Source organism: Pristiophorus japonicus, chromosome 12 (assembly GCF_044704955.1).
Source record: "Pristiophorus japonicus isolate sPriJap1 chromosome 12, sPriJap1.hap1, whole genome shotgun sequence".
NCBI lineage: Eukaryota > Metazoa > Chordata > Chondrichthyes > Pristiophoridae > Pristiophorus > Pristiophorus japonicus.
In genome coordinates this window covers 156789686-156814768 of record NC_091988.1, presented here as the reverse complement: position 1 = coordinate 156814768, position 25083 = coordinate 156789686, and the positions used below count along the sequence as shown (strand labels likewise).

Here is a 25083-nt window from a genome sequence, read left to right as displayed (position 1 = left end):
TCAACGCACTCCTCGCTCATTACCATGAGCTCTAACACCTCCCGTGTAGCCTCCATTTCAGGAGAGCGCTGTTCAGGTCCCCTCCTCCTCCTCACCTGTGCTGATGCTGCCCTGGATACGCGGTGCTGCAACCCACTGGGACCCGCCGCAATCTTGGAGGGTGTACAACCATAAAATGTCCCCTCGTGTGTACAGCTGCCGAAAGCGCTTGGTACATGTGTATTGTGCATTGCCTCCTATTGCAATGTCACCGTCTCGTCCTCAAAATCCTCCTCCCTTCCCAACCCCAACGTCCTCGCCCCCTCCAGAATAAAAATATCTTCGTCTAACTGCTCCGCCTCATTCTGGTCCTCGAGCTGATTTGCCTCTATGGCTGAGTTCAGCAAGCTCATCCAATTCTGGTTGTGTCAGGGTGGCGGGTCCTTCTGCTTCATTATTGGATGTCTGTGCAATATCTGCAAAATATAGCAGTACAGACGAATGGTTAGCAGTAGGGGAGGGGGCAAGGTGACATAAGTAGGCTCACATAGCGCAGGTTCATTTGAAGGAACACAACTAATGATAGTACATCGCATAAACCAAAGCGTAGCCGACTGACAGTACATTGCATAAACTGAAGTGTACCTAACATTGAGTCAACCCAGACTGTGGATTTTGAAGAACTTACCCTCTCTCTGTAACCTGGGCCTAGCTTCTGCATGGGTGGTCGAACTTCTGGCGGTACCAATACAGGTTGAACCTCTTTTATCTGACACTCCCTTATCCAGCACCACCCCTCGTCCGGCACCATTCTCGGCCGCCGGGTGGCGCATGAGCAGACACTTCTCGGGGCCAGCTGGGCCCGCTCAGGCCGGTGATGTCCTTCCCTCCCCCCTCGACCTCGGGCAACCTCCTCCTCCTCCCGACCTCGGGCGATCTTCTCCCCCCCGCCGTCCTCACCCCGGGTCGCCTCCCCCTCAGGCCGATTACCTCTTCTCATCCGGCAAAATTCCTCATTCAGCACAGGCTAGGTCCCAAGGGTGCCGGCTAAGGGAGGTTATAAGAACGTAGGAAATAGGAACAGGAGTGCTAAGGTCATGGCTGATCTGATCATGAACTCCACTTCCCTGCCCGCTCCCCATAACCCCTTATCATTTAAAAAAATGTCTATTTCTGTCTTAAATTTATTCAATGTCCCAGCTTTCACAGCTCTCTGAGGCAGCGAATTCCACAGATTTACAACCCTCTGAGAGAAGAAATTTCTCTTCGTCTCAGTTTTAAATGGGCGGCTCCTTATTCTAAGATTATGCCCTCTAGTTCTAGTTCCCCCCATCATTGGAACCATCCTCTCTGCATCCACCTTGTCAAGCCGCCTCATAATCTTATACGTTTCGATAAGATCACCTCTCATTCTTCTGAATTCCAATGAGTAGAGGCCCAACCTACTCAACCTTTCCTCATAAGTCAACCCCCTCATCTCCGGAATCAACCTAGTGAACCTTCTCTGAACTGCCTTCAAAGCAAGTATATCCTTTCTCAAATATGGAAACCAAAGCTACATGCAATATTCCAGGTGTGGCCTCACCAATAACCTGTATAGCTGTAGCAAGACTTCCCTGCTTTTATACTCCATCCCCTTTGCAATAAAGGCCAAGATTCCATTGGCCTTCCTGATCACTTGCTGTACCTGCATACTATCCTTTTGTGTTTCATGCACAAGTACCCCCAGGTCCCGCTGTACTGCAGCACTTGCAATCTTTCTCCAAATAATAACTTGCTCTTTGAATTTTTCTGCCTAAGTGCATGACCTCACACTTTCCAAAATTGTACTCCATCTGCCAAATTTTTGCCCACTCACTTAGCCTCTCTATGTCCTTAGAAACATAGAAAATAGGTGCAGGAGTAGGCCATTCTGCCCTTCGAGCCTGCACCACCATCCAATGAGTTCATGGCTGAACATGCAACTTCAGTACCCCATTCCTGCTTTCTCGCCAGAGCCCTTGATCCCCCAAGTAGTACGGACTACATCTAACTCCTTTTTGAATATATTTAGTGGATTGGCCTCAACAACTTTCTGTGGTAGAGAATTCCACAGGTTCACCACTCTCTGGGCAAAGAAGTTTCTCCTCATCTCGGTCCTAAATGGCTCACCCCTTATCCTTAGGCTGTGACCCCTGATTCTGGACTTCCCCAACATTGGGAACATTCTTCCTGCATCTAACCTGTCTAAACCCGTCAGAATTTTAAACGTTTCCATGAGATCCCCTCTCATTCTTCTGAACTCCAGTGAATACAAGCCCAGTTGATCCAGTCTTTCTTGATATGTCAGTCCCGCCATCCGTTTGCAGATTGTTTGTGTCCTCCTCACACATTGCTTTTCCTCCCATCTTTGTATCATCAGCAAACTTGGCTACGTTACACTCAGTCCCTTCTTCCAAGTCATTAATATAGATTGTAAATAGTTGGGGTCCCAGCACTAACCCCTGCGGCACCCCACTAGTTACTGGTTGCCAACCAGAGAATGAACCATTTATCCTGACTCTCTGTTTTCTGTTAGTTAGCCAATCCTCTATCCATGCTAATATATTACCCCAACCCCGTAAACTTTTATCTTGCAGTAACCTTTTATGTGGCACCTTGTCAAATGCCTTCTGGAAATCCAAATACACCACATCCACTGGTTCCCCTTTCTCCACCCTGTTCGTTACATCCTCAAAGAATTCCAGCAAATTTGTCAAACATGACTTCCCCTTCATAAATCCATGCTGACTCTGCCTGACTGAATTTTGCTTTTCCAAATGTCCTGCTACTGCTTCTTTAATAATGGACTTCAACATTTTCCCAACCACAGATGTTAGGCTAACTGGTCTATACTTTCCTGCTTTTTGTCTGCCTCCTTTTTTAATTAGGGGCATTATATTTGCAGTTTTCCAATCTGCTAGGACCTCCCCAGAATCCCCAGGTTCAATCTGTAATACCTGCGATCCTCATTTCCAGGGGTGTTAGTGGCTGCAGTCTTACCAGACCACCACCGGTTTTCACCCGCTCTCAGTGGTTGTCCGACAACTCCTTGTGCAAAGATGGCAACAGAAATTTTTAAGAGAGGGGCCTTCTGCTGTCATGGCACACATAATCACATTTAAAATTAAAGTCATTGCAGTGTATAAATAAAAATATTACTTTAACTACTTGGAAAAGTCCTGCCACTTCTTCCGGCACTGCTTGCTGTCCCTCTGGATGGGCCCCACTGCTGAAACCTGCTCTGCAACATGGTCCCAAGCTTGAGCCATTGCGGCAGGTTTCAGTTTACCTGAACCCTTCTGGCCAATCTGTCGCCATCCACTTTTGACAGCGTCTTCGGTGAACTTCCTGGCCGTTTTCTTTTCCAATTCATGGTATATTTTTCTTTTGAGCTCCTGTGTGGAAGCACTCAGAAATCTCCTGCAAGTTACACTGGTCTTTAAAAATGGCTGATACAGACCAAGAAGTGTACTGCGCATGCACGGGCACACCCGTCACATGAAAAACAGCGATTTTTTTTCTTCTTTTTTTTTGCACATGCGCAGAATGGCCATTATTTTTAATCGCAAAAATTTTAGCTCCATCCTTAAAATCGGAGGTATATTAGTTCTATGCCAAAATTTTTAAAACTTTTGCGAAACCTGCTCCTTATTTTTTTGGAACTATTTCAGAATTTAAAAATCAGCCGTTACTCGGAAATAATGCCAAAAAACACAACTATTTTTCAATGAAAAATTTCTAGCCCTACGTCTTTTATAGTTCACAACAAACTAGGCCCACATGATAGTCGGGTGTCCAGTTGTGTTTGGCCAGAGATAACATATCCCTTTTGTTGATTGGCCAATTCTGATGTCCTTCAACATGCCTCTTCCTGTTTGAATTCTAAACTGCTTGTCCCATCCCGAGGTTTCCTTCAGCCTTTTTTTAACAATTGTTTTTTTTTCGTCTCCCTTAGGTCTTCAGCATGCCCCAAAAATTGCTGCAAAAATCATTCCAAGCTGCAGAAATCACTATTACAACTCTTCAAAATCACAAACTCCTCATTTCTGCCTATAGCAGCTGATTCTGGCAACAGATGCACCTTATATTTCTCGGTCTAACGCACCCAGAGTGCAATGTGACTGTAAAAGCAGGAAACCCGGAGATGCAGCACCATTGGCCTTTGTTATAATATATGTAAATGACCTCTCTTGGAATTCAGTAAATGGAACACAGAGTCAAAAAGTTCAAGGGAATTTGGGGGAATCGTTTTTGGGTGGAAAACTAGTGTAAATGTTTTGCTGCCAAAAAAGATAACTTGCCCCAATTAGACCCTGAAATTACATGAAAACAGCGTGGAAATTCTAAGCTTGTAGTAACAGTGACACAGAATTTATTGCCATACCATTTTATTGGTGGAATGCAGAGTCAGCGTAATAGCTAGAAATTACAAAATTTTTTCTCAAAGTTGCAATATATTTCAGTTACATTCTTTTTACCCTTTACCAATTTTATTATCTCATGCAAAATGACAAACGCTTTCACATTATGGCCGCCATATTGAGCAAGTCGGTAGTGCTACCGTTGCCGGTGCTCGCCCCAAGTACTTTAATTTCCAGGAGTGTGGCATCAATCAGCATACAAAGCTGAATTGACACAAGCTCAGGGATTTTGGATGTCACTGCTCCTCTTATCGCACTCTCCAAACCACGCCCGTGCATGCAGCCATTGACAGCACGTCAAACCAGGAGAAAGAGCTATAAACTTACCCATAAACATTCTGTACCATGCTGCTCTTATGTAAATTACACCCAAATAACTGACTTCAATTGCCTTTCAGTGTATTGCAAAAATTTGAGCTGGCTTTTTCTTTGTTGCTGTTTAATTTAATTAATGTTCTGGATCTTCTCATGAAGATCCAGTTTATAGCAAGAAAATGCTGGTGAACCCACTAAACAATGAAATATTAAGATCTATAGAGGGCTTTTTTGTTCTTATTGAAAATCTTAATTTCTCAACTAGCCCCATTTCTCATAAAGGTGGGAAATAGCAATGTGTATTGTCTGGGGAATTGGGAGGAAGCGGGGCGAGTTCTCCATTGTGGGGGGGTTGTAACTGTTCATCAGGTGACTGCCGAGAAGGCCACACTGACCCTTTAGACTTGACCTTCGACCTCCTGTTGCTGTTACCGCTGGAAAGAGTGCATTGCACGGGAACTTCTGTGCTGCGCTTCTTCATTCATAGGCGCATCCAAGTTTGCTGATGATACAAAGCTAGGTGGGAATGTAAGTTGTGAGGAGGATGCCAAGAGGCATCAAGGAGATATAGACAGGCTAAGTGAATGGACAAGAACATGGCAAATGGAATATAATGTAGAGAAATGTGAAGTTATCCACTTTGATACGAAAAACAGAATATTTTTTAAATGGTGAGAGATTGGGAAGTGTTGGTGTTCAGAGGGACCTGGGTGTCCTTGTACACGAATCACTGAACGTTAACATGCAGGTACAGCAAGCAATTAAGAAAGTAAATGGTATGTTGGCCATTATTACACGATGATTTTAGAATAAGAGTAAAGGGGTCCGAAATTGCCCTCTGCCTGAAATGGGGTGGTCGCACCACTGTTGGCCGTCCATTATCACCGATATGATTGCGATGGTAATAAGATTGAAATTGCCCTTTTTTTGGTCATAAACGGAGTGGAGTCTTAATTCCCGGTTGTAATGGCTATTTTCAGTGGTGTGGTGTTTGCACTGCGAAATTCCGCTCTTACCCAGTTGATGTAAAACCATGATGCTTACAATCTGCTCTCTGGCCTTGTTAAAGGGCAGGTTTTGCAGCTGTGTCTTCAGTTCCTCTTGACCTTTCTTTGCACAGGATGGCCGTTGCCCTGGAAGCTCAGAATGTTCTCATGCACTTTGGGCAACAGGGCACGGAGCCTCTGATGGCTTCCAGAGTGTGGCTGCTGCCATGCAGTGTCAGCTGCAGGCTGGTGCTGGCCAGCATCTGGCCCCGCTGTAGGCTGCCTCCTGGGCTGCTCGCCTATTATCTGCTGGTGGGGGTCAGTGAACCTGACTCTCCTTCTTGGGGGAGATCCCTGCTGAGGAGCTTCGTGTGCCAGCTCTCTTGCTTGCCCTCTGTGGCCATCTCCCTGGCCCTCTCCATCATGCGCCTCTGGCCCTTGTCCGCTGCCACTGCATCCCTTGCCCCCGGCGCCACCTTCTCCCCCATGCCTCGGCAGCATGCACAATGCACAGGAGGCATTGGCCTCCAAGCACTGCCCCCATCTCAAGACCCTCCACAGGCGCAGCCTCCTCGAAGTGGCCTCCCTCTTCTACAGCTCAAAAGGCCCCTCCAGCACTTGGCAAGCAACGCACACTGAAGACAGCAGTGCAAATTTATAGAATACAACGGAGTTTAACAGGAGGAAAAAGCTCCTCAGGCCGATTAATAATTCGACGTAGGGAGATATTTTAAAAAGAACTAAAGGTGTGAACTCACTCCAGTGGTCTTTCCCCCTCAGTCAACACGAAATTGTGTTCCATCAACAAGCCTTTCAGAGGCTCCAGAGGTGTGCGTCTGCAACGATGCAACACTGGAAAAACGCAACTCTTGGGACCGTCGAGTGGCCGCACGGCTTCGGAAGGGGAATCTCGCTTCCTTCCCAGGACGTCGGCAGTGCGCGGCATGATGATGCACTGAGTGCTGTCAATCACCGCCGCGGGAGTGAAGAGGAAGAGGTGCGGAGCTACAGACTGCTGCAAGACCTTCTCAGGGGAATTGCGATGTCGGCGGCCATTTGACGGGAACTCGGCGGCCACTGGACTTGGCAGCATGGCCGCCGGTTAGAGTGTAAACAGGAATTTTTTAGAGGGGCAATTTCTGCCCCAAGATGTCTTACTGCAATTATATTGGGGCCTGGTGAGACCACCCCTGGAGTATTGCATACAGATTTTGGTTGTCTTACCCAAGGAAGGATATACTTGCCATCGAGGGAGTGTAACGAAGGTTCACGTGACTGATTCCTAGGTTAGGGGGATTGTCCTATGCGGAGAGATTGAGTAGACTAGGCCTTTATTCTCCAGAGTTTAGAAGAATGAGAGGTGATCTCATTGAAACATACAACATTCTTACGGGGCTAGACAGGGTAGAAGCAGGGATGATGTTTCCCCTGGCTGGGGAATCTAGAATCGGGGTCACAGTCTCAGAATAAATGGGTCGACCATTTAGGACTGAGATGAGGAGAAATTTTTTCACTCAGAGGGTGCAAAATCTTTGTAATTCTTTATCCCAGAGGGCTGTGGAAGCTCAGTCGTTGAGTATATTCAAGATAGAGATCGATAGATTTTTGGATGTGAAGGGATTCAAGGGAAATGGGGAGCATGCAGGAAAGTGCAGTTGAGATAAAAGATCAGCCATGATCTTGATGAATGGTGGTGCAAGCTCGAGGGGGCAAATGGCCTACTCCAGCTTTTATTTCTTATGGTCTTATGCTCTTATGTTTAAATCAGCAGACAACACCAAAGTACCGGAGCTGCCTGCGCTCTTTTTTGCAGGTGCCGTTAACCTTGGCCCATGTTTTGGGGCTTAATGAAAATGCTATGCCTATATTTCTAAGTGAATTCAAACTTTGCAATAAAATCCTTACGTAAACAGGGAGAACATTCACCAAAACAGTAGAGTGTTAAAGTTGACTATCAATTGTAATTAAAATAAAAAGTACATTTAAGCATGCAAGCTGACTGCAGTGTCTGACATGATTATGTGTGCAAATTTAAGCAGTCAAAGCATCGGTTAATGAATATCCAGCACAGATTCATAAAATAAAGAAATTGGGGTTTTAAGATTTTTTTTCCAAGTTTCCCTTTTTCTCTATTTATCTTGAACTGCGATGTTCAAGGATCCTTTTACATCTTGCAGTTTGTCGCAGTCAAAATCCACCAGTAGTTTCTTCAGCCCTGACTTATAAGGGACAAATTCGTGCTTCACTTTTGTTGCTTCGTTCGGTGCTACATCTTTAAACCTAAGGGGAAAAAAAATGTAAGAGAAAAAAATCCTAACACACTGGTTATAAAATTGTAAATACAAGACTGAAGAAGAACAAACTATCCAGCAATAACCATCTACTATCAACTGCATTATGTGTTTGATTACTTAAAGGGAAAAGTGACTCTATTGATGAGAAACATTACCCACATTACGAACAACTCTCTGAGCTCACTTTTTTTCTCTCTTGCCACTTTACAAAGTTCCTCCCGGGAACCCTATAGTCATCCATGTGTTCTAAAAATCCAAGAATATTTATCTGTTCGATAGCCATTATCCACTCATTCTGCTATCTCCTCAAATAATGCCTATCGATACATGAAGGAAGACTACTTGCTTCTAAAACCATGGTGCCTGGTGCTTTTAGTCTCTGTGTTCTTCACACCAAGTAGAGTTGGTGTACTCAGGAAGCAGTAAATGCTTTGCTACAGAAATGGAATTTCATGAATTCACTTCTGGGGTGTTCTGTACAAAACATCTGCTGATAGGCTCCCTAAGATCAGCAACTGGAAATGATCCTACAGTCTAAAGCTTCATGTGATGGTTTGTGTTGCCACATTTTATCAAGTTCAAAACGGAACTGGAGCAGCAGAGATGAAGGGAAGAGATGGCAATTTCTGATGCTTTCGTTACAAATGAAGAAAATTCACTGAAAACCTTCGCTCATGCTTTCATATCATAAGTCAAAGTAGTAAGTGAGAAAATGGACTTCTATTGAAAAGAAAACAATTTTTTGATCTCTAGTTTCATAAGATTCAGTTCAGCTGTCTCAAATCCAAATGGTAGAGTCCAACGCTGCTTTCATCAGGCGCGATGTTTTTTTCTCAACCCTCCCCAGTGCGACTATGCTCTTCTGAGGTTAAGGTGAGCTAAAACTGCATTTGTGGCTTTACAAATAGTTATGATCATCCATGCCGCCTGACATCATTGTCCTTGTAGAGGCTCTGTCCATTACAAAGGCAACTGGGATTTAGCAACTAAGTTTGGAATCAGGTGTATTCTGGTCCCAACCATTTTCCATACCATTTTGCCAGACGTCCGTGGAGTTATGTGGGAGTCTGGCTGAATGATCAAGGGAATTTCTTACATATTTCACACAACTTAGTTGCCTGAAATTTCTTCAGTGCTCCCACCCCCCTCCACCTTCCACTCTGCTACCATAACTTTTATGTGTGACTAGTATTTAATAATATTACAGCGCTTTGAATATTAGTAATTGCTTCATTGGTCATTGAGTAACACAACTTGGTCTATTCAGCAATCTAAAAATTGTAGCTCAATCATTCTCAGTGTTGCTGGGGATTCCCGTCTTCAGGGCAGAGTTTAAACGGGGCAGGACTCCTGCTCACTCCACCATGTCTGCTCTAAACCCAACCCATTTTCCTGGGTCGGGTTTATTGTACCTGCATGACAGGCTCCCAGTGGGATTCCTGCCGTCAAAGGGAAGCCCACCAGTGGAACTGAAGAACCACTGGCGGAGTTGCAGTGGGGAAGCTGAGTGCAACACCAGAAGAGGTAAAAATGACCTTAAAGGGGCAGAAGCACCCAAAGACTAGAAGTAAGGCTCCCACTGAGGGCCCCAAGCCAGGAACCAGGCCTTCAGCAGGAAAGTGTGTGTGTTCCGACCGGGGGAGGTGAGGTGCAGCAAGGCCCTGTCCTGCCATTGGGGGAGCGCGAGGCCTTTACTACTGCTTCCCAGGGGCTACCTTTATCTTCCACATGGCAGACCTGGGAAGTGGCAGCAAGTGGGATAGATAGGAGGAAATTCCTCCAGGAACCAGGGCCCAGACCCCTGCTGCTATTTGCATACAGTGGATGGGGAAGCAGCCGCCAGCAGCGATCCCTATGAGTCCAGAGGAGGGAAATCTCGGTCAGGGATGTGAAGAGGTGGGAGGTAACACTGCTCAAATTTTCCAAAATTCTCAGCTGTAATCCTTCCCAAAATTCGGCAGCATCGCGGAAGGAAATTCCCCCCATTATTTTTTCTTAACAGGGCATATTTTTAAGATTTCTTAAAGTAGTCCAGTTTTCTTCTAGTAGAATCTTCAACCTTCCTGATGCATCATCCTTAGCCCCAAAATTGGCACTTTCAAAGTCTTGTCTATCGGTTTTGGTTGTGACACTGTAATATAGCTCCAGCTAGTGGACTACTGTGGTAATGCAACTGCTGATGTCCTGTGACCTTGACCTGTATTTACAAGTTCCTTTAGAGCCATCTTGTGTATGTGTGTGTTTGTGAGGTTGTAAAGAATATATCACATTGGCGAACGAAGATAGAATAATCGGTTGCCTAGCTGAAATTTTTGTTGGTAGATGTTCCTGCCAACTGACAGAACGACTTTGAGAGGTTCTTTATTTTGCACAACAGCTAAAAATCCATGGTAAATTACAAGATGTAAAAGCCAGTTGGTAGAGAGTATCATGTTAGTTCACTATGACGTATCTAGGGAGATCAAGCTAGCATGTGACATCTCTCATATACTACATAGTGAGGAGGAGAGACCAATTGCTTTTGTGTCACACACTGAGTGCCAGTGAGCGTAATTGTGCACAAATCAAAAGGGAAGCTTTGGCATTAACTTTTGGGGTCAAGTAGTTCCACAAATACTTGTATGGTTGTAAGTTTACCATCGTTACTGACCATCAGCCTCTGACAGCAATCCTTCACCCAAAGTCCCTAGTTCCAACTTTAGTTGCAGCCCAAATGCAGAGATGGGCTTTGGTTTTGTCAGCATATACATATTACATTGTGTACAATCAGCTATTCACAGTAATGCTGAAGCTATGTCTAGGTTGCCACCCCCATTACAAGTTACAATCAATAGGGAAGAAGTGTTCTATTTTTCATACATTGATGAACTGCCAGTCACAGTTGAAGAGATTGGTAGAGTAACCAAGCATGACCCAGTTATGTCAAAGGTGCATGATTACATCACAAATGGCTGGCCAAACCAGATATCAGAGAAAGATATTCTTACGTACTTTGTTCGTAGGATTGAACTATCAGTGGATAAAGATTGTATCATGTGGGGTGTAAGAGTGGTTATCCCAAATAAGGTCAGATCCAAATTATTAGGAGATCTTCATGACCAGACCTGGGAATGTACTTGACCAAGAATTTTGCACGCAATTACTTATGGTGCCCAGGTTTAGACAATGGTATAGAGTACATCATTAATCAGTGTACAACATGTCAATACGTAAGCAAGAAACCACCATCAGTACCATTACAGCCATGGAAATAGCCTCCCAGGGTGTGGCAAAGGTTACATATAGATTTTGCTGAGCTAGAAGGAGAGCAATTGTTTTTTGTGATTGATAGTCATTCGAAATTGGTGGAGGTGTTTCCAATGCGGAAAATAACAAGTAAAACACTAGACAATTTGAGAAGATCGTTTTCTTCATATGGCCTCCCAGAAGAAATTGTGTCTGATTATGGACCGCAATTTTGTTCAAAAGAATTTGCACAATTCATGAGCATAAACAGTGTGACATATAGCAAAGTTCCACCATACCACCCTGCTTCAAATGGTGCAGCAGAGTACATAGTACAAATTATAAAACGTGCCCTCATTAAGTAAATGTTGGACCAAATCCAAAGAAACTGCAGTTGTCATTGGACCACAAATTGGCAATATTTCTAATTACTTATCCTAATACTCCTCATACAACTACTGGTAGACACCAGCAGAGTTGTTTCTCAAACGATAGCCCTGAACCAGGTTCTCATTATTAACGCCAAACTTGGCACACTCAGTAGAAGACAAACAATTAAGACTGAAAGAGAATCATGATAGGAGGAGAGTAAGAGAGAGAAGTGTGAAATTGAATCAGAAGGAGAGAGTGAAGAAGCATCACAATGGTTAAAGTGGTTACCAGTAAGAGTAGTGAAGATACGTGGTCCTCGTACATATTTGGTCAAGATGTTTGATCATGGAAAGGTTAGGTTTGTGCACATTGATCATATTTTACCTACAGATATGGAAGGAGTTGGAAGTTGGAATGATTTGATTATTTCTGATGAGTCAGATAGTCTTGTTACAAGTAAGTACCAGTAGCAAATCCTACATCAGATGTACTGGAAACAAGTCCATGGGAAAGTCAGAATTTAAGTCCGAGTCAGGCAGACAAACAGTCGGAAGGTGTAGAGAGTCCAATTGTAAATCAAGGGTTACCCTTAGAGGAAAACCTCCTCAGGCTCAACCTAGAATGAGTTTAAGTTCTACAACAAGTTTGGAAAGTTCTGTTCATGAGCAAAGGTATCCTCTTGGAAAATAAAAACTAGTGGTTAAGTTTGATTTGTAAATAGGGAAAAATAAATCCATATGTTCCAAAGGGTCATTAACCCAAAGCATTAACTCTGCTTTCTCTCCACAGATGCTGCCTGACCCGCTAAGATTTCCAGCATTATCTGTTTTTATTCCAGATTCCAGCATCTGTAGTATTTTGCATTTGTGTCCATATCTTTTGTTGTGTATAATCATGCAAGTTCTGTATGATGATGATTTTGTTATGATTACTTCTTTATTAAAGAGGGAGAAGTGTAATATAGCTCCACCTAGTGGACTACTGCTCGACCTAGTGGACTATTGTGGTAATGCAACTGCTGATGTAAATACAATGGGCCCAAGTTTCGAGCCACGCCTAGAACGGCGCAGTCCCGACCTGGACTCCCATTTTTCGTGTCACAAAGTGCGCCTAAAAAAAACTTCCAGATTCTCCAGCTCCCTGCGGGTCGTTTGCAGCTTGGCACAGTGCAGCAGGAGCTGAAGAGGGCGGAGCCAGGTCCCTGCGCTGAAAACAGTGCCGGGACCTCTGCACATGCACGCTACAGTGGGCGCGCATGTGCAGTAACTCCAGGCGCCCAAAACTGTGTGGGAGGGGCCGAAGCACGCAACCCCTAGCCCTGGCCGAATGGCCTCACTTGGGCTGCGTGAATAAGGCTCCTCCCATGCCCAGCTCCTGCTTCCTGCCGACCCGACTCGACTCCCACTTCCCGCCTCCGGACCGGACCCGACCTGACCTCCCTCCCTCCCCCCCGACCCGAACCGAACCGACCTCCCTCCCACCACCCCCCCCGACCCGCGCTCCCCCCGACCCGACGCCACCTACCTGTAAATCTGGTGCTGGGGACGGGCCCTGCACGAAGTCTCAGGCCCGGCCCATTCAGCCTCCCTCCTCCTTCTCCTTTCCTCCCCCACCCCATATCTCCCTCCTCCCCGTCTCCCCCCCCCCATATATCTCTCCCTCTCTTCTTCCCCCCCCCCCGCTCTCTCTTTTCCCCCACCCCCACCCCTCGCTGTCAGAAACACAGACACGGACAGCCAGAGAATGAGAGACACACACACAGACAGACACACACAGAGACAGAGAGAGAGATAGAGACACTGACAGAGACACACTGTGGTTGGGGGGGGGGGGGGGGGCATCCCAGCACGCTGTTGGAGGGCTCCCGGTGCTGCAGTCGGTAAGTAGAAAATGTTTTATTTATTGATTTTTTTTAAAAATTATTTCTTATTAATTTTTTTTGATTGATTTATTGGTTGATTTATTGATGTTTTTATCATTTATTATTGATGATGGCTCTTTATTTGTAAAACTGAAGTGTTTAATGTTTGTAAACTTCCCTTTAAACCCCCCCCCCCCATTCCCTACACCTGATTTTCTAAAGTGTAGACAAGGTTTTTGCGAACGTACAAAAATCTTCACTTACTCCATTCTAAAGTTAGTTTGGAGTAAGTTTTCACTGATGAAACTTTGAAAACAGGCGTAAGTGGCCGGACACGCCCCCTTTTGAAAAAGAAATTCTGTTCCAAAGTGAAACTGTTCTAACTGACTAGAACTGGAGCAAACTAAATGGCGAGAATTCCGATTTCTAAGATACTCTGTTCTACACCAGTTGCTTCTAAATATCAGGAGCAAATCATGGCGAAACTTGGGACCATAAAAAGATCGCGTGACAGGGTCATATGATAAATTCCTGCTAAGCCATCTTGTGAATGTGTATGTTTGTGATGTCGTAAAGAATATATCACAGACACAATTATCAATAGCTCAAGATACATCTGCTTCTTACCATGCACTATATATTTTCAGAGTGTCTCAACTTACTTTATTTCATTTTCACCTTCAATCAGACCTGCTCCCTCAATAGTCATAACACAATTCTTCAGAGTATCAGGAAAAGTGTTCAGGAAGCTGATTTCTACTTGCACCTTTTTATTCAGCACAGCGGGCTCATTCAGGACCTGATGAAGTAAATCAATTTTTAGCATTATAAATTATATACACTTCCTTTGGAACATCAAGATTAGTCAAACATGACTTTATAGATGTGGCTTGCCTATGACTCAAAATTTGGAACTAAACAGAAGTCTACAGAAAACAACAAATAGAAGCGATGGACGCAATGTCACATAGAAATCACAGAAATCATAGAAATTTACAGCACTGAAGGCGGCCATTTCAGCCCAGCATGTCCCTGCCGGCTAACAAAGAGCTATCCAGCCTAATCCCACTTTCTAGTTCTTGGTCAGTAGCCTTGTAGATAATGGCTCTTCAAGTGCATATGCGGTACTTTTTAAATGTGGTAAGCATTTCTGCCTCTGCCACCCTTTCAGGCAATGAGTTCCAAACCCCCACTACCCTCAAAACCCCTCTAAACATCCTAACAATTACTTTAAATCTATGCCTATGGTTGTTGACCTCTCTGCTAAGGGAAATAGGTCCTTTCTATCCATTCTATCTAGGCCCCTCATAATTTTACACACCTCAACAAGGTTTCCCCTCAACCTCCTCTGTTCCAAAGAAGCCTATCCAATATGTCCATATAGTCAACATTCTACAGTTCAGGCAACATCCTTGTAAATCTCCTCTGTACCCTCTCTAATGCAATCACATCATTCATGTAATGTGGTGACTCAACCTACATGCAGTACTCTAGCTGTGGCCTAACTAGTGTTTTATACACTTCAAGTACAATCTCTCTGCTCTTGTATTCTATGCCTCAGCTAATAAAGGCAAGTATTCGTATTGCCTTCTCAACCACCTTATTGATCTGTCCTGCTACCTTCAGGGATTTGTGGATATGCACTCCAAGGTCCCTTTGTTCCTCTGCACTTCTCAGTGTCCCACCATTTATTGTGTATTTCCTTGCCTGGTTAAAAAATAATTACCCTCACATTGGCCACCGAAGGCAGGTATCATGGTTTTCAGGCAACTAGTCTTTGGAGGCAGGCAAGTGTGTCAAGGCCTGCAGATACGATTGGTGGCATAACAATAGGTGTGAGTAGTCCAGTGCCACATGATCTGGTTGGCATGCCTGGTTTTATTTTGTAGCATTTTAACAATTAAAAACTGCAACTGGGGTACCATAAAAGCAACTCCATCATTGATTTTAAATTGACTTGTCAACCAGCACGCAACTCTAATTTGCAGCTGGAGGCCTGGTCCCTACCTGAGCTCTGGAGGAAGTTTATATTCCAAGAACCCCTGTTCATACCACTCCCCCTTTTACCAAATTTCTACTTTTCACAAAGAGTGATCAATGTATGGAATAGATTTCTAGGAAGAGTAGTGGAGATAAAACCCTGAAATCTTGTTACAAACAAAGTGGATGCTGAAATATAAGAACATGGGAACATTAGGAACAGGAGTAGGACATTCAGCAGCTTGGGCCTGCTCCGCCATTCAATTAGATCAAAGCTGATCTGCACCTCAACTCCATTTACCCGCCTTTGCTCCACATCCTCTTATAACCTTAACCAACAAAATCGATCTATCTCAGTTTTGAAAGCTCTAAATGCTCCTAGCCTCCACAAGCTTTTGGGAGACAGAGTTCCATATTTTTATTACCCTATGTGAAAGTGTGCAAAATTCTCCATAACAAGGAGAAATTTAGGATCTTTCTGGGTAGATAAAGTAAAAATTAGCTAAATGGTCTTCCTAATCTGTAACTTTTTTGTGATCTTTATGCACGGAACTTCCTTTTTATCCCTACCCCATGTGTTGCGCTAAGCTCACAACTTGATCAAGGATAATCATGACATTAGCTACGTTAGTGATGTTCTCATACATTTTGTGGGAGAACATTTTAGGCTGGCCTCAAAAGTTGCACATTGCGAATTGAGTGCGATCTGATTTCTTGACCCTTGTACACCCATTTTTCACCAGTGCAACAAAGCCCACCGGTGTAAAATCTGCCCTAACGTAACGAGGAAGAGGGGAAAATAAGTGTCAACAGAGGCGAGCACAATCAGTGTTAGCTTCTATGGTGGAAATTCAATGAGGTGAGACAATTCTTGATCATTACCTTAATTGTGAGGGGAGGGTTGATCAGAGTAATGTCTTTTATTGCAGATGTACTGTCTTTTGTTGATACGTCAGTTACAAGAGTTATCAGCTTCATCAGGTTGTACATGTCAGGGAATCTTCCATATTCTTTGTAATTCACTTTCAAAGGGATTTCCTTTTCTGCAAAATATCAGGAAAGGTAACAAGGAGATTATAAAATTGATATGCATTTAACTCTAAGGGTCCAAAATTGATTCTTCGTGCTGTGCCAGTTAGCACACGGGCATGGCGGCCCCATCACCCCGAGCCCCAGGGCTCCGCTGGCAAAATGTGGTTTGCGCCACACCACGGTTAGCACACTGTTGCGGCGCATGCACAACGATGACATCATCGCGGTGCACACCGACCCCTTACCGCCCCGTGCCATCACTTTGCACCCTTCGGGGAAAATTGTCCTACGGGACGCGAGATCAACCATTCTCGGTGCGGGAAGCTGTGATGGCTGTGGCGCCCGGTCGCCCTTAAACGTGAGGTGTTAGTGCAGCAGCCAGGCCGCTGGCCCAGCCGACACCCTCCTTGGTGGCCTTGTGGGCGCCACTAAAGAGGCTGCAAAGTTCGCAGTTGCCGTTAAAATAAGGGGAGGAATGTTGTGAGGAGTCAGCGTGGTGTGGCACATCCATGGCATGCTGAAGTAATTAGCGACATGCTGACATCATGTTGATGCCCTGAAAACACCAAGTGAGCACTCAGTTAGTACAAATATCATTTTTTTTCTTCAATGATCCTAAAACCACGCCAGTGATAAAAAACATAATCCGAATTATGCGCTGAAAACCCAGCACGGGGTAAATTCGGCCCCTAATGTGATTTGGTGGTGTTTGAGAGATGAATGTTAAGACAACAGGAGAACTCCGTTCTTCTTCAAATAAAGCTATATAATCTTTGATATCCACCTGAGCAGGCAGACAACACCTCAATGTTATATTTCATCCAAAGGACAGCATCTCTGAAAATGCAGCAGTCCCTCCGTACTGCACTGAATTGCTAAAACCCTAAAGTGGGCCTTGAGCCCACTCCAGTTTGGCAAGAGTATCATCATTGATCCAAAGTGGTAAGCACTAAAGTCTCCAGCAAGACCACTAACACTAATCTCTAGGATTATATGACACAACAGCTCTTGTGTTACCTTCATTGGGAGCAATAGTGATCTCCTGTTTATGCTTCTTGACACAAGTGTTTTCTGATGGTCCATGGTATTTTCTTTTCTTTGCCCAAAATCTGACGTCGCAGACCTTTTTCTCTGGAGTTTTGTTGGAAACGACCAAGGTGACTGCAACAGATTTTCCATTGTAGATGGGTTTCTCAGCAATCAAAGTCAAACCTAGTGTCTTGTCTGGTTGTGGAATATTTTGTATCCTGTTAGCCCTTTCAAAAACTTCTGCTTCTTGAACGGAGCCTTGGAGTCAAAAAACAAATATGAGTGCGTTGCATACAAGACAAACAAGTTTGCTGGCTCTAATTATTCAGTTCATTGATAAACTGCGTCTGACAGTTTCATGGTCAGTCCCATTGACAAATTAAACAGGTGACTTAAAACTGTTTCCTTTGGTACATGGTCTGCACATGGATCACATCCTGATCACAGTTTACAACACAACTAATTGCCGTACTGCTTATTTCTCTTTGTAAAAATGAATTTGCACCCAGTGTAAAATCAACAAAGGTGGCTTTATCATGCTTTAAACAAAACATACAGATATTAGTTTCAAATTTACATTCAAATTAGATTCGTATGCACTGAATGCTTATACTTTAAACTCTTGATTGAGGAAGACCTTTATAAATATAAATTGCCATTCACACAATTGAGCTAAACATTAAAGCAGCCCATTGCCAGAATTGCATTGTGTTGTAGATGTGAGAAGTGAGACTTTGTACTGACATTTTGCAATTTAAGTTCATTTTATAATATTTCCTGACTAATTACAATAGCTTCAACTTGCTGTATGTGTGTCATAGAGAACACATAAAACAACAGGAAAAGGATAAATTTAAAGGAGGGAAATCCCAGAAAGACAATATAATTATTTCAAATTTGATGGGGGATGGGAGTGTAAGTTGACAAAGTCAGCTCTGGACTGTTGTGTTTATATCCCTGTTGATTGTACACTCTGAAAAGGACTTTTGAAATACTGTGACACGAGATGGCTGGTCTAGATTAGGAAGAAATCTGTTGATGGGAGAAACAAGTGGGGGCGGACCTCTCCCACAGAAACTGGATAGAGAAGCTAGGTCTGTTCAAATGTTAATTTGAACACTGGCCTGCCAGCGGCCAATGACGTCAGAGCTGGGTGCTCTTAGGAAGACTAAGGGACTCTTGTGTGTCATCATCATAGGCAGTCCCTCGAAACGAGGATGACTTGCTTCCACGGCAAAAAAAAGGGATGAGTTCACAGGTGTTTCGAATGAAGAACCCGAACTACATCCTCAAGGGTGGAAGATGCCTGTGCATGGATTTTTTTTTTTTTAATATGTGGTGGCCGTTGCACATCAGCCACCACACGGGCTTGACAAAGCTAGGTCTTGGTCCAGTGGCAAGGATTACCCAAGACAACTGGAGACCAGCTCTGCTGCATTGACCTAGTGCGCACACATATCGCAGTGTGGGCTGGCTCGTGCTGCCGCTGGCCCGAACTCAAGCCTCCCCTGGGCCCCGATCACAACCCTTCAGTCTCTCACAGCTCCTTCGCCCCGATCTGGCCGCTCTTGCTATATCTGCCAACACTCCTATCATTGACCTGAATCTTGCTGACGTCACTCTTCGCTGCCATTGCCCTCCTGCACCAGCTCGCACTGTACCTTATAATGGCATGCCTTCATGCTGTTCACCGCTCCTTTAATGGCCCCAACCTGCCACTGATGGTTTCTCGCAGGTCGGGGCCTCCTTTTGTGTGTGGAGCCAAGTTGTCTAGGGAAGAGAGCAAGGTGCTAGGAAAAGACACACACCTGCGTTGTCTCCACAAAGGTCCAGCGATGGGCCATTTAACACTCACTCAAGAAGCCTGCAGAGATCAATCGGCTTGCTTTGTTCAGAGCCCAGCATATCTCAGATAAGACCTGAAGAAGCCAGAAAGGTTCCCCAGAGGCAATAGAACCATCCAAATCCAGCCAGAATTCTGGATTAACAGGAGTATAACTGTCGAGCGCTGTGGAAGCTCGATCTTCATTTTAATCGCACCCTATGTGAAGGCACGTTTGCCCACTCCTCAAGGATAAGGACCGAGAGCAAAGCCTCACTTCTCCAACCCGACGGACTTCAACTTCAACCTGGATCTTGCATGCTTCAGCCAAGCACGGGGCCATGGAGTCGAACCGCTGAGGAAGGACCAGCGTGCAAGGAAGGGCGGATTGGGTGAGAACTCAATAGTTGCACGCTCACCAACTGATCCACAAAAGTGCATGAGGGGGTGTCAGTGTGCCCTAACCAAACCAGAGGGGGGTTTAGAGTTAGATAGGTCCAGCCCATGGGAGGGTTGGTCTGTTGTAAGGCTAATAAGGGAAGTGCACTGTTTTACTGGATATTACTGCACTGTGTGGTTCTACTTCACAAGCATCTGGCGAGTGAATTGGAGGTGTTGATCTGTTGTAATAAACCTTGTGTGATTTTGAAATTGAAACGTTGGTCCATGTCTCACTGTAAGACAATTCGTTGTAACTCTTTTCGCCCGAACATAAGGACAGGGTTAGTGCGCTTGCTATAAATGGGTGTTAAATCTTAAACAGCAGATTGCATAACTGAGAGAAAGACCTATTGGCACCGGTCTCTGTGGAAAACCAACCTGTAGCACAGTAAGCAAGGCAGGGCTGATTTGGACCCTACGGCGAGGCCTCAAAAACCTCGGGAAATAACCATAGACTGACCACATACAGGAGGGATTGTTGATAATAAAATTCTGAGATTAAGCTTGTTATTTAAGCAGAAACAGTTTAGAAATACTTATTATTACAGAGATCACGGGTAATGTTTGGTCAAAGAGGTAGGTTTTAAAGGAGTGTATTAAAGGAGGAATGAGAGTTAGAGAAAGGTGGAGTTTAGGGAGGGAATTCCAGAGCTTACGGCCTAGACAGCTGAAGGTGCTGCCACCAATGGTGGTGCGAAAAAAATCAGGGAAAGGAAAGGAAAGGAAAGGAAAGAATTCCGAGATGTGGGCATCACAGGCAAGGCCAGCATTTATTGCCTATCCCTAATGCCCTTGAGAAGTTGGTGGTGAGCTGCCTTCTTGAACCGCTGCAGTCTGTGTGGTGAAGTTGCTCCTACAGTGCTGTTAGGGAGGGAGTTCCAGGTATTTGACCCAGCTGATTCAACTGAGCCACAGCTGATACTGGAAGCAATAATTGGAGAAATTTAGAGTTCTTGGAGAGTTGTAGGGTTGGAGAAGATAGGGAAGGATTTGAACACAAGGATGATAATTTTAAATTTGAAGAGTTGCTGGACTCGGAGTTTATGTAGGTTTGCGAGCACAGGTATAATGGATGAACGGGACTTGGTGTGAGTTTGTATACGGGTGGCAGAGTTTTCGATGAGCTGATGTTTACAGAGGGTGGAAGATGGGAGGCTGACCAGGAGAGCATTGGAATAGTCATTAATTGTAATTAACAGTCTGCTTATCCAATATTATAGCTGACTTGGCCTCGATGAATAAAAGATGTTCCATGTTTAATTGAAGGAGAGATAGATGCTGACCAAAAGAGAAAGAAAGAAGGAAAGAGAGGACAGAAAGAACAAACCTGTGCATTATTTTTTTAAAAGCTAAGAAAACAGCAACAGAAGCACAACACAGAATATTTATGCAGAAACGTCTGGTTTCATAACAAATAGAACTGCCTACAGTTCATTTTTACATTACTGAATTCCTACTTTCTGTTTTCCATTGCTCCTGCACTCCCCAATGTTACTGACAACCACTTCACAATTAAGTCATATGCTATTTGAGAAGATTTTAACACAGATATGAAACAGAAAACTGTTGAATTTAATAGGCTGCATCAAAGTATCCAAATCTGTGATATTATATGTTGTTAAAACAAAGTTATGAAATTCTACAGCCCAGGGATATATGGTATCCATGCAGCAGATAATAGTTTGTGAGTTTCAATTACTTTGTACTCTGTGGTGAATAAGCGGATCTCGAGTAGGGTTTATTCAGTATGCCTACTGAAGATGAGGACTATCACATGGCACCACATGGCACAATCCAGTAAGGGAGTGTATGGTGGCAAGGATTGGATCATTGGGTCTTGCTATCACTTACCTATATTGGGCAGATAAAGGCAGACTTCTGAGTATAAGGAATGCAAGGTTCATGAATGTTGAGCCCAAATGAAATATCAAGAAAGGAGGGAGAGAGAAAACAGGAAAGTATAGACCAGTTAGCCTGACATCAGGAGTAGGGGAAATGCTAGAATCTATTATTAGGGGCGTGGTAACAGGGGCATTTAGAAAATCATAATATGATTGGGCAGAGTCAACACACATTTATGAAAAGGAAATCATGTTTGACAAATCTGTTAGAGTTTTTTTTGAGATTGTAACTAGAAGCAGTATAGAAACATAGAAAATAGGTGCAGGAGTAGGTCATTCCGCCCTTCGAGCATGCACCACCATTCAAGAAGATCATAGCTGGTCATTCACCTCAGTATCCCTTTCCTGCTTTCTCTCCATACCCCTTGATCCCTTTAGCCATATGGGCCATATCTAACTCCCTCTTGAATATATCCAATGAACTGGCATCAACAATTCTCTGCAGTAGAGAATTCCACAGGTTAACAACTCTGAGTGAAAAGTTTCTTCTCATCTCGGTCCTAAATGGCTTACCCCTTATCCTTAGACTGTGTCCCCTGGTTCTAGACTTCCCCAACATCGGGAACATTCTTCCTGCATTTAACCTGTCCAGTCCCGTCAGAATTTAATATGTTTCTATGAGATTCCCTTTCATCCTTCTAAACTCCAGTGAATACAGGTCCAGTCGATCGAATCTCTCCTCATATGTCAGTCCTGCCTTCCCGGGGATCAATCTGGTGAACCTTCGCTGCACTCCCTCAATAGCAAGAATGTCCTTCCTCAGATTAGGAGACAAAACTGAACACAATATTCCACGTGAGGCTTCATAAAGGCCCTGTACAACTGCAGTAAACCTCCCTGCTCCTATACTCAAATCCCCTAGCCATTTTCCTTCACCGCCTGCTGTACCTGCATGCCAACTTTCAATGACTGATGTACCATGACACCCAGGTCTCGTTGCACCTCCCCCTTTTCCTAATCTGCCGCCATTCAGATAATATTCTGCCTTTGTGTTTTTGCCACCAAAGTGGATAACCTCACATTTATCCACATTATACTGCATCTGCCATGCATTTGCCCACTCACTTAACATAGAAACATAGAAAATAGGTGCAGGAGTAGGCCATTTGGCCCTTCAAGCCTGCACCGCCATTCAATGGGTTCATGGCTGAACCTGTCCAAGTCATCCTGCAGCCAATTAGCATCCTTCTCACAGCTCACACCGCCAACCAGCTTAGTGTCATCTGCAAACTTGGAGATATTACACTCAATTCCTTCATCTAAATCATTGATGTAGATTGTAAATAGCTGGGGTACCAGCACTGAGCCCTGCGGCAGCGCACCAGTCACTGCCTGCCAATCTGAAAAGGACCCGTTTATCCCAACTCTCTGCTTCCTGTCTGCCAACCAGTTCTCTATCCATGTCAATACATTACCCCCAATACGATGTGTTTTAATTTTGCACACCAATATCTTGTGTGGGACCTTGTCAAAAGCCTTCTGAAAGCCCAAATACCACCACATTCACTGGTTCTCCCCTGTCCACTCTACTAGTTACATCCTCAAAAAATTCTAGAAGAATTGTCAAGCATGATTTCCCTTTCATAAATCCATGCTGACTTGGACCGATCCTGTCACTGCTTTCCAAATGCGCTGTTATTTCATCTTTAATAATTGACTCCAACATTTTCCCCACTACTGATGTCAGGCTAACCGGTCTATAATTACCCATTTTCTCTCTCCCTCCTTTTTTAAAAAGTGATGTTACATTAGCTATCCTCCAGTCCATAGGAACTGATCCCGAGTTGATAGACTGTTGGAAAATGATCACCAATGCATTCACTATTTCTAGGGCCACTTCCTTAAGTACTCTGGGATGCAGACCATCAGGCCCTGGGGATTTATCGGCCTTCAATCCCATCAATTTCCCCAACACAATTTCCCGCCTAATAAGGATATCCTTCAGTTCCTCCTTCTCTCTAGACCCTCGGTCCCCTAGTACATCCAGAAGGTTATTTGTGTCTTCCTTCGCGAAGACAGAACCAAAGTATTTGTTCAATTGGTCTGCCATTTCTTTGTACCCCATTATAAATTCACCTGATTCTGACTGCAAGGGACCTACGTTTGTCTTCACTAACCTTTTTCTCTTCACATATCTATAGACGATTTTGCAGTCAGTTTTTATGTTCTCTGCAAGCTTACTCTCATACTCTATTTTCCCCCTCCTAATTAAACCCTTTGTCCTCCTCTGCTGAATTCTAAATTTCTCCCAGTCCTCAGATTTGCTGCTTTTTCAGGCCAATTTATATGCCTCTTCCTTGAATTTAACACTATCCTTAATTTCCTTTGTTAGCCACAGTTGAGCCACCTTCTCTGTTTTATTTTTACTCCAGACAGCGATGTACAATTGTTGAAGTTCATCCATGTGATCTTTAAATGTTTACCATTGCTTATCCACCGTCAACCCTTTAAGTATCATTTACCAGTCTATTCAAGCCAATTCACTTCTCATATCATCGAAGTTACCTTTCCTTAAGTTCAGGACCCTAGTCTCTGAATTAACTGTGTCACTCCCCATCTCAATCAAGAATTCTACCATATTATGGTCATTCTTCCCCAAGGTGCCTCGCACAACAAGATTGCTAATTAGTCCTTTCTCATTACACATCACCCAGTCTAGGATGGCCAGCCCTCTAGTTGGTCCCTCAACAAATTGGTCTAGAAAACCATCCCTAATACACTCCAGGAAATCCTCCTCCACCGTATTGATACCAGTTTGATTAGCCCAATCTATATGTAGATTAAAGGGTAGATAAGGGGGAACCAGTGGATGTAATGTATTTGATTTTTCAGAAGGCATTCGATAAGGTACCACACATGAGGTTATTACACAAAATTTGGGCTCATGGGTGTAATGTAAACACCTGTGAGTTTGCTCACAGGTTTGTAGAGCTGTTGAAGGGGATTCCTGCATGGGCTGCTCTTGTACACTCTCCACTTTGCTATCCTCGTCTGCCATCCAGACATGCCATGACGCACCAGCTTGCCGTTCGGAGGAGGTGGGTGTCCCCAATGTAGTGCTCTCTATGCAAGAGTCCTCCCTTTATTTGTTGGGGACTTGGCCTGGAGGGTGTTGCACGGAGCAGTCCCCTGCAATAGGTTTAAAGTAGGTTCACGGACTCCCAGGCCGCCTGTAATTTCTGCGGACTGAAGGAGTCTGTGTTCCACATGTGGAATGTGCGAGATTGCAGCCCCTCTTCAATTATTTAATGGGGCTGCTCCTTAAATTTTGGCTGCACTTCAGTCCCACACTCCTGATCTTTGGGCATCCTGTGCGGAGGGGAGCAGGCAGGTCAGAAGGCCTCCTCGTAAGACTGCTCCTGGGCATGGCCAAGATGGCCATCAAACAGTCCAGGCAACCATCG

The 25083-nt window shown here is 44.3% G+C and overlaps 1 protein-coding gene across 1 annotated transcript in view; it reads right to left on the bottom strand.

The window, feature by feature from the left end:
- Positions 1-4371: 4371 nt before the first annotated feature.
- The window catches only part of LOC139277512 (protein-glutamine gamma-glutamyltransferase 2-like), a 55445-nt gene continuing 34733 nt past the window's right edge, over positions 4372-25083 (bottom strand). The window contains exons 10-13 of the mRNA XM_070896057.1: positions 17504-17773; positions 16337-16497; positions 14137-14273; positions 4372-8002 (exon numbers count right to left, since the gene is read on the bottom strand). Coding sequence (XP_070752158.1) covers positions 7852-8002; positions 14137-14273; positions 16337-16497; positions 17504-17773 — 719 coding nt within the window. The 3' untranslated portion in view covers positions 4372-7851. The remainder of the gene's footprint in view (positions 8003-14136; positions 14274-16336; positions 16498-17503; positions 17774-25083) is intronic.